Source organism: Phyllobates terribilis, unplaced genomic scaffold (genome assembly GCF_046119375.1).
Source record: "Phyllobates terribilis strain yellow unplaced genomic scaffold, ASM4611937v1 Scaffold_10__3_contigs__length_209671492, whole genome shotgun sequence".
Taxonomy (NCBI): Eukaryota; Metazoa; Chordata; class Amphibia; order Anura; family Dendrobatidae; genus Phyllobates; species Phyllobates terribilis.
This window is the reverse complement of record NW_027362770.1, coordinates 151,385,393-151,401,211: the sequence shown is the minus strand read 5'-3', so window position 1 is coordinate 151,401,211 and position 15,819 is coordinate 151,385,393. Positions and strand designations below refer to the sequence as shown.

Genomic DNA, 15,819 nt, shown 5'->3' with positions numbered 1-15,819 from the left:
TACATGTTTGGGGGAGTTCAAGGCACTAGATAATTTGCTCACAGGTTCAATTTTCAAGCTAGATGATGGTAAGAGTTGCACCAATCCCCCTAAATCCACTTCATTTACGTCAAAGTCTATTTCATTGGGACATAATTAGACTAAGATTAGCTGTAGGCACAATAGACCCAGGGGGAAAGTTTGGCTAAATTATGGTAGAACCTACAGAGCTAGTCATTCAGCTCATAGGTTTGGAAACAATGTACATAATATTAGCCAAAAGTTGAATTTATAGAAACTAATTCCCAGTCCTCCATCTTTTCTCATTGTGGTCAACTGAGCTGAAAAGTTCATTTGGGTTATGTCATGGTGGTTTCATTGAAATGTAAAGCTTCTTCCCTTGTATAGCAGAGAGGTTAGGATAGACCTACATCCTCAAAACCTTAGCCACTCTCTTTAATCCGGTGATCACTAAGCTGTATCTCTGCTACCATTGTTAGTTTTATTTATTTTCCTCAACAGATGTAATAAAAGACATGTCATGAAAGGATATCTTATCAATCTATTTTTGCAGAAAGATATTTGAGACCCTTTCATTTTAATGCATGTACATTTTACTTGGGGGAAGATATCATTTTCTGGTTTAGGGTCGGACAGAAGAACGCATTCTCACATTTTGCAAGGTCGGATTTCAACTTCCGAGCCAAGAGAGAAGTTATTGTTGTCCTTTTATATCAAGTACTTGAAATAATTGCACAAAGGTCTTTCATCCAACCATCTCCGGATCAATATAATTACAAGGGTTCGAGGGAATTAGGAAAACTTTTGACGGACGCATCTTTTTTTAAACTTGATAAAGACGTTACTCGGTAAACAGATTTTACTGTGCCTTGGATACCAGAGTCGGAACAACGGGCCATGAAAAATAAAGTAATCCCGTTGTATAAATTGAACCTGTTTATCCACAGGAGGTTTCTATCTGCGGGATATAATATTGACTTAATTCCATTTGTTGTCTCTTTCAGATACTTGCGATGGCCTTTTCTATGATCCTCTTCCAGCAAATCCACTGGACTGGCAAAAAATACGACGCCTAAGGGCGTCTAAAAAAAAAAAGACCTCTGTATACAGTTAATAGAATACACTTTGCCATAAAACAATGTCAAGAACCAAGGAATCCGAACATTGGTCACCAGACTACCGTCACAGCCGAAACTTTACCTGACTTATGTTTTTACACCTGCTATTAATTTGCCAAAGAAGAAAGGAAATGTTTAGAGCCAGTTTCCCCGCTCTAAAACTCTTCTTGAACGTCTGAAAAAGAAAAGACTGAGCTTTGCTTACTAATAGACTTAAGACTTCTACCAATACATGACGGATATGCTTATGCTTCTGGAACATTTTTGAATTTCGAAAAATATAGATCGAAGAACTCTACAAAAATGGATGACTTAAGAAAGCCATTGAAAACTGGAGCCCACCACATCGGTGATATGGGCCAGTTTGCATGGAATGGACAGAGAAATTTTTTTGTACCTTATGGGACACGTTTCTTTTGTTACTCCGATTAGAACTAGCGTTTTCGTTGACATGTTTTTGAACTTTTTTGTCTTTCTTTCTTTCTTTTTTGGTCATTTACCACAAAATTACAGAATTCTGTATGATCTTTAAAGGGTGCGCCTGCAGTAAGTAGGGTCCGAAATGACCATTAGTGTTTCTATTTCAGATACGGTGTAAAAATTGAGAAACTGTTTTTGGTTTATATACCGTAGCCAAGTTACCTTTCAGCTAAACAAACGTAAAGTTTACATCAAAGATGTCACTGTTTTTTACAATGTAAAGGTATATTGATTATATTGAGTTATTTTTATAGACATGTATTGAATTCAAATGTTCATTTTGTCATTTTAAAGTGTCGTTCCACCTAAATTATATTATCAGGCATGAAAAAGTGATCGCTATTCTGAGCACAAAATGTGTCCTAAGTGATTGTCCGCCACAGAGCAATAATGTGTTTCGATCACCTTGGACTGAAGGACTCTAAGGGTATGTGCACACTGAGGTTTTTGTGGAGTTTTTTCGGAGCCGTTCCACATCAAAAACCATTTGAAATATCACTAAAAAACTGATTCATTTCTATTGTAAAATCACTTTTCTGTTCACACTTGCAGTCTTCTAAGCATTTTTTTTCCTATTCAGCTTCAGGAAAAAATGACCGGTGAGAAAAAAAAAAGTGCTTCTCTGAAGCAGCTCTCGATGAAATCCGCCCCAAACTAGGCATGGTCCAATCAAAAGGCTTAAACAAAAAAGTTTCAGGAAAAACTTTTCCAAAATCTTTCAAAAACTCTTCAAAACCACTTCAGGAAACAAAAAAATGCCTCCCAAAATTCTCCAAAGAAGAGGCGTTTCCTGAAGCGATTTCTACTACAAAGCTCGTCATTTTTGACCTTCTAAAAAAAAAACACTCTGTGTACACATACCCTAAGGAAACCTGAATGTGGCTCTTGCCTCAAAGCATTTTTGCTAGAAATATCATTGTAATTATAGTGTTAGTGTCCCTATTATTGCCACAAGACAACCCTTCTACTCCCCTTGGATCAAGTAATGTTCTATAAGAGGATGAGTATTTGCAATGCACACCAAAATTTGACTGCATTATGCATATTTACTGACATCTACATAAGTAAAATTTAAGCCCTTCTCCAGGACTGACCTGAGAATGACCCAAAAAGAGTGGGCACTCCCGCTTTTGGGCAAGGTTTATGTAAACCCACACCCCTTTTCAGACCAGAATTGCCTGAATTTGCTAGGATTCTTTCCAAAAATGTTGGACTTTCTTTGCAAATTCAGAAATGTTGGCAAATATAGTTACGAATGTAAAAATGGCTCCTAATTCTGTTTTGACATCTCTTCGGATTGTATCTCCGTAGACATATGATTTGGGTGGAAATTCACTTTAAAGCAGCAATCCATTTGCGATATTTCATAATCTCCGAGAGGCATTATCATTACAGTGGATACTTGTCATAATAAGTATTATGTACCTGAGGACAAAAAAAGTGCACGTTATTATTCCAGAGGGACTCGGAAAGAAGGTCTTGCGAATCTAGACCAGAGGTCCCCAACCGCCGGTCCGCGGACCAGGACCGGGCCGTTGGGGTTTTTCAGCCGGTCCGCGGCGCCGCTGACAGCTAGCTCCGCGGCCCTGCGCCTGGTCAGAGCTCGCTCTGTGTGGATTTATAATGTTTTCTGCCATAGCCGTGACAGCTCGCAGCTCCTGGCAGAGAACATTATGCAGGACGGGGTGGGGCGTCGGGCGGGTCTTAATGACGCGGCCCTCCACAGCACAGCATGGTGTGTTCCTGACGGGGTGGGGCGGCAGGCTCTCCTCACTGACACGCCCCCGGCAGAACATGTTATGTGGGGCGTGCTGGGGCAGCAGACTGGCTTCAGTGACGCGGCTCCCGGTACCGGTGTTCAGTGTGTAGCGCTGCTAAGCAGCAGCGCTGTATACACTGACGCTCAATGTACAATGCTGCTACTTAGCAGCGCTGTACACCGAGGTCCCGCCAGCATCCTCCCCATACAGCTCCACCCCTCCATAACCCCACCCCCATATGACCAAAGCCCCGCCCCCACCCCCACCGGGCCATGGAAAACTGGTCTTCCTTATAGCCGGTCCCTGGTGCAAAAAAGGTTGGGGACCTCTGATCTAGACAGTTAGCAAATAATTGGGTAGATGATGTTGGCACTGATGAAAATACGTTTCTGTAAGTCGCAATTCATGATGTACCGAGCTGATGTTGCATCGAAAGAAACAATGACTTTTAGCTATGGAGGAAGTTTTCTAATGGATGTCTATGTTCAAGGAACCTAAAGTACGTTTGGAGCCTAAAATTCGGTGGTAGGCTCAACCAAATGTCATGACCATGAGACCTATCATGAAGTCTGAACCAGTAGTGAGGCACGTGAAGTCAATGGATTTTCTAGGAACTGATGGGGTAGTCATTTTATTTACCTAACCAGTATTCACAAGAATGTATCCTATCCGCTCACTAGTAGTCAGCGATACCTCAAAAGGTGACCACGAGTGGCCAGATTCTACAGCTAGATCAAGGTCTTGTAGAGGCAAACATCTGAGAACGATACTTTTCTGAAAGGAAAAGGAGAATGTTTGTGGCTCATAATGGCCACAGTCGAGCAGATGTTCTTTGTCCATCAGTTTTGATACGATATCTGCTGGCCACCATGAGAAAAAAGCATGTGGAACCGTTTGCATGGATTATTGCTCTATCACATACCAAATACAGATGCGTCTTTCCTTACCTTTCCTCTTGGCTCGATATATCCTGAAACGAGTTAAAAAAAAAAATTGTGATACTCTCTCGAGAAATGTTTATAGTATATGTGTGTCATTTTGTGTTACTCTGTCGGGAGATACTTATATTATATGTGTGACTTTCAGCCCGGGGAGGGTTTTGCTAGCATGTCATGCTCGCGATAATGTATTGAATTTGCATTTTAAGAAAATCGAGGAAAGGTAAAGGAGGACAAATCTTTATGTAGACAGACACTGACCTGTTTTTTTGCACACATTCATTTCCAATGCATTTACAAACCGTGTAATATATTTCAAAGGACATTCCTGCTAAACACTTCACCACATACCTCTAAGTCTCATTGCTGCTTCTTTTAACAATGCCCGTAATTTGGTCTGTTGTGTGGGCACTGCTTACGTTTTGCTGCTTTACAAGCTCATGACAAATGAGCGAGAAGAAATAAGCAGCTTCTGTTGATGTTATTCTATTCATCGTGGATTTGCCGTACATCGCAGCTTTTATCTATTCGAACTCATGAAATGGAATGAGTCATGTACCGCGTTAAACGGATAAGGAAAAACATTGCAAAAAAATGTAATTAACTCGAAAATATGTGACATTTTGAAACTTGTTTATCTTCTTTGCTACTGAGAATATGACTGTGTTACTAGAAGCTTCCAGTCACATGGTGCTCTGGGTGGTGTTTTCTCATGTGACTCCAGTCGTAGAATCCTCGTATTAAATGACATTCCAACGTAGAGGTGAAATTGAAATAATTGCTCAGCAACTAGTCATTTGCTTAGCAGTACAAACAGCATACCCTATATTGACATAGCTAACAATTAGATATGTTGACCTAAGCAAAATGCTTCGGATGACCCAGGTCTAGTGGCAATGACGGTAGTCCGTGGTGGCCAGAACAGAGCACTACAAACTTCCTACTAACTGTCGGCATACTGGGCGCCTCTTCTGATTAGCAGGCTTGGAACATCATATTGTCATGTCACACCTCACTTGAAGATGTTGCAGGGGTCTACAAACCAGAAGAGGAGCCCAGGACACCGGCAGGCAGGAGGAAATTCACAGGGCTCTGGTCTGGCTGACACATACTACCAACGTAGTACCAACGTACCCAATCAAATTCCAGAATGCTCACTTTTAGTCTGGGGTTGTCGGGGTTTGGCACAAAAGTCTGCAGTCACCCTGTGTGGCTGCAGACTTGTGAATTTTCAAGGCATGAAAGAGTGTTCTGCCAGGATTTTCCGAATTCTGGCATCAAGAGCGGACCTCTCTAGACATGCGCTGCCTCGCTCAGTATACAAGTAGATAAACCCTTTAAAGGAAAATGATCGCTTTGAAAAAATCACGTTATTTATATTTGTTGGAAAACATTCAGTAGAACTAATAATATATTCATTATTTCTTCACTTTGCTTACTATTTGTTTAAAAAGTCCAGTAGGCGGTTCTATTCCTACTGAGTAGGACCGCCTACTGGACTCCTAACCACAGAAGAAGGGGATTTTTTAATGAATAAATTACTAGTTACACTAAATCTTTTGCCATTAATGAATTTCAATTTGCTCAGCTTCTCTTGCTCTATAACATGCTGCATGCAAATTGAATTGCATTTTAAATAAGATAGGGTCCCTTTAAAAAAAATGGAGGGTGGAATAAATTCTATAAAATGCTAGAGCCAGATGGTGATTGGCAGGAGCTATTGGGCAATTCTGCACCTGTCAAATGCAATGAATGGCACTAAAAGTTGTACGTTACGCAAAGAGCTCCGAAGAGAGAATTCATGCCCTAAACTTGGCATAAGACACTTTTGCTGAGCGTGTTCCTTTAACATCGAACAGTTGTTAATTAGGATATTCCATTTTATGTCATTCAATGCACCAAAAAATAATGTAGATAGATGGAAATGCTTGCAACATGGCCTGACATGTAGTCAACAGAGCTCAAGTAATGATATGTGAATATCTGCCTTTGAACATCATACCATTTTTAGGTACAGCATCTCGTGCTGATTAATTTTCCAATATATCTTTATTATCTCGGGAGCTTCGCTTTTCTAATACAGAGGTCCCAATCCTCTGCACACAAATAGAGCTAAATCAATTTTTTTACACCTAAAGCCACCACTAGAGGGAGCCTAAGAGTTTAATGCGTACTGTTTTATTATAGAGTTCCTGAGCTCCCTCTAGTGGTGGGTAGACAGAATATTTTTCATTAACTCTAGATATAATAAAAACATAATCAGCACAGAGCGTTGGACCTATGTAGAAAAAAAATGGCTTTCAAGGGTGGGAATTTACTGAAAAGCGTACCTAACAAATAATAGCTTCACAACAGTATGATGTGAATGTATTTGGATAAATTATAAATCAGACGTGTCATAATCATGTTATCAGGGGGTTGCCACAATTGGGAATGCATGGCCACCTCTCTATTGTAAGCTGACAACAGGAACTCATCGTTTTCAGAATTATTTAGGAAACTAACTGGGTCACAAGATCAGCAGTGACTTTTTAGGGCCAAGGATAACCGTTCTAAAAAAACATACTGCAAAATTGTAAATGTTTTAGAAAATACTTTTCAGGAACTTAGTGGGAAGTGACTGGTATTTCTTCTTGTATAAATCTAGCATTCCTTTGAAATTCCGAATATTGTTTGGAAGAAAGAGGTAAAGACGTGTTATTAAAACTACATCCACAATTCTGTGCTAATTCATTTTCCATTCTGTCCACTAGAGGGAGCTTAAATAAGTAGACAGTCAGCTCTTACTCTCCCCCTATTGGTGACTACAGGCAGCCAGAATTTATTCTTTTATCATATATCTATGGCTATGTTGAGGGAAACTTCAAACCTTAAAGAGATATATTAGAAAATCTGTATAGAGTGTTGGACCTAAGCATGAAATGGTCTTAAAAGGTGGACATTGACTCTAAGAGGGGTTTTCTCAAAATCATAAATGGTTAAAATTGCAAAGTGCTTGTAAACACAGGCAATTTTAAAATGTACTTCTTATTAAAAATCCTATTGGATTTTTAATTATGTTGTTTACTGCTCTTTGCTACCTCTAGTCTATCAGCAGTAGATGGTTTCCAAAGCAAGGAGCACAGCGCTTACAATTTCTTTTCTATAGAGTTTGTCAGCGCTTCTCTGAAGCTCGCCGGATTGCTAAATCCAGCCAGGTTCATTCGATTGCTTGCAGCATCAGAAAGCACACAATTCAATCAGGTTGCCGGTCAGGAGCACACCATCCCAAGCAAGCAAGACGTTGGGAGACAAGGGAATGGTGCGCTCCTGAAGATCTTTGTAGAGAAAACCCCTTTTAAGTACCATACCACCAAGAATATGTTTTTGGTGATTATAATGTTGGTCAAAGATCAAAAACACAAAGCAAGGCATAGAGTCATAACCAGAAAGGTTTAAAATACAGTTTACTTTAAATTTTAAGTGTTATTAAAAAAATACATAAGAAAATGGGACCATGTCAAATTTACATTTTCACAATGTAAACTGACGTAAGCATATTTGCTGCTAAAAATAAATTTATTTACTGAGGTCGAGGCCTAATTTAGAGTCTTCTCTAAAATAGAACTTTTTCTTGAACGAGATTTTTAGATAAACCACTGTTGGCGTCTATGCCGACCCTTCACCATTTAAAGGAATTGTCCTTTAAAACCTATAGAGTTAATAAAGAGGGTTCCTTATTCAGGACTCCCTACAAAGAGCACTTTGCTCTCAGGAGGACCGTGCACATCCATGGATTAAATAGACAGCCCAATGTTTTCATGTGCAATACTTTGTTTCTCCTGTGGTGTTGCTGTAGAAAAACTCTACGCTTACTGACAAGTGATTACAGTTGATCACTGATGATCAACTTATCCTTGGAGGACCGGAAAACAAAAGTAGATTGGAGAACCTACATCAAGTTGACGTTATTGATTTAGTTATAGACTTACTTGACTAGTCCTTCATTTTTAACCCTTTTTAATCAAAATACCTTTACATTTTTTTTTTTGTCTTTGTAAATTACCCCATAAAATCAGATCTTTTGACTAGATGTTGTGGCAGACCCAGAAGTTCCATAGAACCTTCTCTCACTCCGGGCAAAATTTGGTTCATCAAACCACCCATGCACCTAATTACCCGGGCCAAGACAGAGTTTCTTGTTAGATGTGGAGTGGAGTTGGGGGGTGGAAGCACTAACATCCTGGGAACATGCTCTCTTTCCACCATCAACTATACCCCTGGTCAGACCCATGTAATCATTACCTGGGAGGTTAATGAGTGGACTAGACAACATTATCTAGATAAATCGCTCACAAGTTAAGGGTTGGTTGTTAAAGGTGTTAAGTTTAAGGGGTTGTATGAGAAATAGCACCACTCTTGTTCATAGGCGGTGCCTGGTATTGCAGTTCCGCCCCATTTAAATTCAATATTAACATATTTACATCTAAAATCTGGTAAATTTTCTAAAAAAAAATAAAATAAAGTTAGACCTTAAGAATATTATTGTTATATTATTAGTATTTGAGTTACAGTATTGATCCTTTTTGAAGTTCATCAAGATACTTGATAAATCTGAAACGTACCTACCGGTTGGTTTTTGTAAAATGTATTTATGTAACACATTCTTAAGAAAAAAAAATGTAAATTTACAATGATTAAATTGCATTTCTTTCAAATTATTTTTATAACATTTTATTTTGCTGTGGTGGAATAACCTATTTATTTTTTTGCATTTTTTTTTTTTTTTTTTTTACAAATTAGAAAATGTTTTTTGTTTTTAGAAATTGTTAAAATAGAATTAGATAGGTCGCCGGGATGTTTTTTTTTTTTTTTTTTCCGGCATGTTAGATTTTAAAAAGGTACAATATTACTTATATACAGTGTACTGTAAAATAACTGAATACATAGAATCACAAAAACCAACCATACAATATTTTGTAATATTTATCACGTGAAATATGATTTTAAATATGTTTAGATTATTTCTTAGATTATGCATTATTATTATTTTTTATTTTTAAAAAATTGCACCTTTTGCTTGTTATTACAGTGCTTAATGGTTTTAAAAAAAATACAAAAAAAAGGAAAAATTTTCTTGGTATTTTAAGCATTTTTTTTTCCAGTTTTTAGCATGTTTTTGAGTTCATTGATCGAGTCAAGGTACTTTACAATAAACATATGTTGAGGATATATTCACAGGTCAAACCTTACCTTTTTCAATTTTCAAAATTTAGAGATATTAACTTTTTTTCAGTACTCAAATTGTGAGAATTTGTTACCTTTTGTTATTTAAAAATTATGGCTTTTGTTCAAAATGGCACTTTTTTCCCCTTTTTTTTCATTAGGATTCTGCTGTTTTTGAATAATGCACTCAAAAACACTGGAAACCTGATGGAAAGCTGATGGACCCTAGTCGGTGGGATCAGCAAGGATCAGTTGGGATCCATTACAGCTGTGCTGGCTCAATTATAAAAGGAAGTTATGGCAGTAGTGTGAACAGAGCCTAATTCTGCTGCCTGTAAAATTATTTTTCTAACAATTAAAAATCTAAAAAAAAAATAAAAAATATGTAAATACAGCATCTGACAAAAGAAAAACTGAATATTTAAAGTGGATTCTTAAATTAAAAGTATTGAAAAGATGAATCTGTAAATTAAAAAGTCTAGAAAACAATTAATCTCTAACATAATTGCCGCTACAGTGTTCCAAAAAATACATTAAATAGTCCAAAATTAATAATAATCAACAATTGTCTATTCAGAATTTTGGAAGAATTATTTTACATTTGCAAAAATAAGAATATATTTTTTATTTTTTTGAATTTTCAAAAGAAATTCCTTGATAACATAATTGTATTCTGCACAGTTATATATTAGATATAGCAATTATTTAGAGGCTGCAATAACAAAGTTATTGGGTAGTTTTAGAATTTCTAGAGATAATAGAATTGACTGAAGGCAAATCAAATTCACCTCCAATTTTACAAAAAAATTAGGTTCACTAAAATCTAATTTTTTTTTAATTTCTTTTGGCAAATCAAGAGCTGGGAAGGCATGTGAAACACTTTTTTACTCTGCTGGAACTTCTCCGTACCTATTCCACCACTGCCGGTCCTCCAATCGGGACTTTTGTCTATCTTCTACTTTCTTTTTGGCCAGGTCTTCGATTCACTAGGCCACAAGTCGTCATGTGGAACGTGATGCATGACCGCATGCGGCGCGATGCATGTTCTCGGCGTGTATCACACCTCATTTGATGATGTAGAGCCTGATGAATGGAAGACCCCATCAGAAGGGAGATAGAAGACAGAAGCTAGAAGCGTTGATCTGGTGGGGGAACAGGAGAGCTGAGGAGAGATGACTATAAGATTTTTCTTTTAACTTCTTCCCTACACAATTCAAATTTATTCGATGCAAATCAAATTTTTCCCCCTAGGCTAAGCAAATCTGCTCAAGTCGAATTTGGGGGAAATTAGCTGAACTCTACAAATTACATGTGTTATAAGAGTTTGCATACAATGTGCTCTTAATTATTGCTTTTACCACCAGATATCATCATTCACGACATTCGTCATGATTTTTTTTTTATTATATTTTACATTTTCAGATTTATTTTAATGAAAAGTAAAATCAACAGAATGATTTATTTTATATGGGATTTTGTGTAAGATGCAAACGTAAAAGGGCATAGTCAATTATGGAGCACTGATTTTTTTTAATTTGACCCAAAACTTTAAAGAGTAATTCAACTTTCATTTTTTTTTTTTAATCATTTTTTCCTGCAATGGAAAGTTATGAAATTTGCAAATGACTTTATTAGGGAATTTGTCTTCAATCATGTAAGTGGCTTCCAAACCCCTGCTTTTCGTCAGTCTATTTGCCTGTTTCAACTGAATTTATATCAGAACGTTCTCATCTGGAGTACGGATGATTGCAGTGAAGCGGTCATCACCTGTTTCCTTTTCTGACCCTTTCACTGCCATCATTTGTACTCCAAATGAGAACGTTCTGTTATAAATCTAGTTAAAGTCAGACAAATAGCCTGGGGAATAAAGATAAATTAATCCCCAAATAAAGTGAATTTGCAATGTATCATAATTCTAAAAAATAAAGTTTAGTTACTATTTAAAAGCTAATATTTTAAGGAGTCCTTTACTCCTCAAATCATAACTAATTGATAATTACACTAACAAAGCTGATATATAGGATTAGAAATGTTATTATTCTGGTTCAAGTAAATCCAATCAAACCTTAATGACTGTTTAGAAGTTAGGAGAACCTTTCACATGGAGCGATGATCGCCAAAGCGAATGGTCGTTCCTGATCCTTTGCCAACGTGAATCTGCCCAGCGATCAAATGAGAAAAAAACGTATTTTTTCAATTGTTTGCATCCTTTATGCAGGCATGGGTCTGGATATTGACTGTAGCATATCCCCTCATGTCAATAGGGGACATGCTGCAGAAAATAATGTAAAAACATACGACGGGAGGGAGAATGAACGATCGCGCAAACGATCATTCGAAAGAACCTTCCTACAGATGATTGTTGCTGTAGATGGAAGCAAACAAGCTCATATATCATCAGTTGGCTTGCTTGTGGGAAATTTAGTGGTCAATGTAAGGCCACACTGCAGCTGCTTTTGACCATTTGTATTACAGCCGAAATAATCAGACAAAACTTTGTTCAGTTCCATAGAACCATAGAAAGTCTGGGTATTGTTGCCCCCTCTGAATTGGCATCATTTTTTATACGTTTTTAATAAAGAAAAAAATTATAATTTTTACAAAAAAAATGCACGTGAAAAAAACATAAAGATCACTTGACTAATTATCACAAAAAGTATGTAATTCATTATTTAGAATGTTGGATTTATTTCATATAGCTTATAGCTGCCATCTACAAATTACTATATATTTTTTTCACATTATTTTTTTATTTTATTTTTTTTTCTGAGGGAGGATTCTGCAATCAACTGAATTTATTTTTTTTTCTTGCTTAAATATCTGTTGAGCTTTTATTTCATTTTACCAATTTACACATTGTTTGTGCATTTTATCATGCTATGCATGCTGCTACTCTATTTTTAAGCTAGCCCACTCTCTGCTTGAGGATATCCTTTCCAATATAAAAGGCATTGTTTGCTAGGTTTATATTGAAACTTATTTATAAAGAATGTTTTTTTGTTTTACATGTCCATAGATATTTTTATAGAAATTAGTTAAAATTTTTTGCCGGTTTGGTCAGGACTAGAGATGAGTGAATCTGGATCAAAATTCGAATTCTCCTGTTCGCGTATAATTTCTCGGGAAATTCGATTCTTGGAAAAGTTATTCTTCTTGAAGTTAATTTCCCTTATTATGCTCCGGGGTCTGCAAAAGATGAAATCAATATATATATCACCACTCACCTCTCCGGCCTCTCCTCTCCTCATCGTCACCTGGCCGGTCCTCATCACATCTTCAAAATGTAGCTGTTCATGTATACTTATGGGTATGATGAGGCCCAAGAGGGTTCTGCACAATGACGCATCAAAGTTCATGGCGTCATGGCGTGCGAAGAGACCTTCCGGCCTTATCAAACCCAGAAATCCAGTGTGAGAGCCCCAGGGAATTCAACACGATCTGAAGATGCAACAAGGACCAGACGGGTGACGGTGAGGAACGGAGGGGCCAGAGAGGTGAGCAATAAGGTAAGTTTAAGAATTTTATGTTTTACATTTTGATGACCCTTGACTGTCACAAAAAAGAGCGGCCAATTGTGCCGAATTCAAAGCAAATTTTTAAAAATCTACAATTTTGGGAATTTTAATTTTTTGTCAAATTTGAGTAGAATTCAATTACACTCGAATATACTCGCTCATCTTTAGTTAGGACACATTAAGTAAATGGAATTGCCGGATTAGTATTGGCTTTTTAAAAAAAAATGCAGAATTGATTCACCCATATTGCTTTATTTTATGGAGTAATACATTTCTTAATGGGTGAATGAGAAAAAATTATTTGGTCTTCTATATTTTTATTACTTATTGTGCTTCTTTCGTAGGGACAGCTGTTTTGGAGGCAAAAAGTGCTGTGCAATTCCATTTTATAATGGGGCAAAAAGTTGCAACTAAATTTGTTAAAATTGCAAGTTTCCAATTTGGGGGATAACCATGAGGTGGCTTGCAACTTTTTTTTTTCTTCATAGGTAAAAGTTATCACAGTTTACTGCCATTGTATTTCATGGGGTGCATAGATATTAGTGTAACCATTAGAAATTGCGGCCATAATGAACTAAACTTTAAAGTATAAAGAAGAAACTGTATTTGCACAAATAGGTATCACAATGCCTAATTCTACTGAAATTATTACAAATATTCTGTTAAATATAATACAAAAAAACGGGATCTTTCAAAAATGTCAAATTTGTAAAGTCGTTCAGTTCTGTAAAATTGGTCCTACATAAAGTGTCAAAAATTGATTTGATAAATAAATTGTTCTCTATAGGTAGCATTATGAAGGTTTACGAAATCTGTCAAGTATATCATATGTGATATATTGTACAGATTACATTGGATTGGCTCATCTAAAAAAAAACAACCTAAATTAAAAAAAAAACCATCAATCCTTTAACTGGGTAGTACGTTTAACCCTGTGTATAAAAGTTGAAGATATTTTTGTATGCCCTGCCAAATTCAATATTTTTTTTGATCTGGTAGATATTAGGATCCCAATGTGCCATTCCATCCAAGTTTTCTTTCACTCCAGTGTTCCTTCTATGCAATACTTACGTTAGCCTTTGTACAAATTATTTTGTATTAGTAATAATAATGATAAGAAAAAAAAAATAAACCATGTGGTATAATAAGTTTGATGGTCAGAGTCTATTTTTAACAAGCTGTATATATTCTCAAATTCAAGCTGCAAAATTTAAGGCGATTTACTAACAAAAATTGTCATATTTAGCCTTGGTTTACTTTTACATTTGTGAGATTCACTGTGCTTACAGAGGATGATGGATAGACAAGAAGGTCAGACCTTTTACAAAACAGAAGGTTTTGCAAGATGTTCCTGGTATGAAGTGGTTAGTGCCAATTTAAGATGGGAAGGATAAACCTGTGAATGGTCAACGGGGTCAGAGATGCCAACCAAAGGACATTTAGTTCAGTTCCACCAAAAATCTATTAATGGTCACGTTGGTAGTCTGTGATCGTGGAGTCTTGAAAACCGATATTTAAGAAAGATAAGAAGATGGATCCAGGCAACTGCCATCCATTAGGTTTGACATCAGTGGTGTGAAAAATTTTTGAGGGCATTATAAGAGATGACCTGCAAAAATATATTGCAGAGGTTAATATATCTGACAACCAACATGGAGTCATGAAATATAAGACATGTCTGACCAACATGCTGGGTTTCTATGAGAAGGTAAGTGCAAATCTGGAGGTTAGTCATGCGTCTGATGTGATATATCTGGACTTTGTAAAGGCATTTGATACTGTACCACACAACAGCCTTGTACTGAAGCTCCAGAAGCAGAGACTGGGGGACACTATATGTAGATGGGTATAAACATGAAAATGGTACATTATCTAAATGGTCTAAAGTCAGCAGTGAGGGCCACAAGGATGAACAGCGGGAACCACAAGGATCAGTGTTAGGTCCATTTCTTTTTATTCTCTTTATTAATTGTTACGCTCACGCCTGGATTTTCTGGCGTGAGCGTGGTTAGTGGTCCCACTGGGCCATGAACCGAGGAGTGCCTGAAGGGTCGTGACTAGGGGCATCGCCAGATCCCTTAGTCAACTCCATGAACCAAGGAGAGACGAGGGAGGTGACCCAGGTGTTACTCCAGGGCAGACCCCGGTCACACAGCTGTTGACCCACACCGGGTACACAGGTACAGGCAGGTTTGACTGGTGAGCTGGCAGACGGGCACAACTGGCAAGCAGGCACCACTGGTATACAGGCAGGCAGGTACTGGTGGGCACGGCTGGTATACAGACAGGCAGGTACTGGTGGGCTTGGCTGGTATACAGACAGGCAGGCAGGTACTGGTGGGATAGGGTCCAGTAAAGACTGGGATACTGGAGCAGAGCCCCAGGTGCAGACGGGGGAGCGGGGCAGAGCAGAGCCACAGGTGTAGACGGGAAGCGGGGCAGAGCAGAGCCGCAGGTGCGGACGGAAAGCGGGGCAGAGCAGAGCTGCAGGTGCAGACGGGAAGTGGGGCAGGGCAAAGCAGAGCTGCAGGTGCGAACAGGAAGCGGGGCAGTGCAGAGCAGAGCTGCGGGTGTGGACGGGAAGCAGAGCAGAGGCGCAGGTGTGGAAGGGAAGCGGGGCAGAGCAGAGCCGCAGGTGCGGACGGGAAGCGGGGCAGAGCAGAGCCGCAGGTGTGGATGGGAAGAGGGGCAGACCAGAGCAGAGCCGCAGATGCGGATGGGAAGCAGGGCAGAGCAGAGCCGCAGGTGCAGACGGGAAGCGGGGCAGAGCAGAGCAGATCCGCAGGTGCTGACAGGAAGCAGG

The 15,819-nt window shown here is 38.2% G+C and overlaps 1 protein-coding gene across 3 annotated transcripts in view; it reads left to right on the top strand.

Moving 5' to 3' along the window:
- Nucleotides 1–14,164, top strand: part of TSPAN9 (tetraspanin 9) — a 692,453-nt gene extending 678,289 nt beyond the window's left edge. For all 3 annotated transcript variants that reach the window (XM_073649938.1, XM_073649939.1, XM_073649937.1), the window contains one exon: nucleotides 1,005–14,164. In XM_073649938.1, the coding sequence (XP_073506039.1) occupies nucleotides 1,005–1,076 (72 nt within the window). In that variant the 3' untranslated portion in view covers nucleotides 1,077–14,164. The remainder of the gene's footprint in view (nucleotides 1–1,004) is intronic.
- Nucleotides 14,165–15,819: the final 1,655 nt, after the last annotated feature.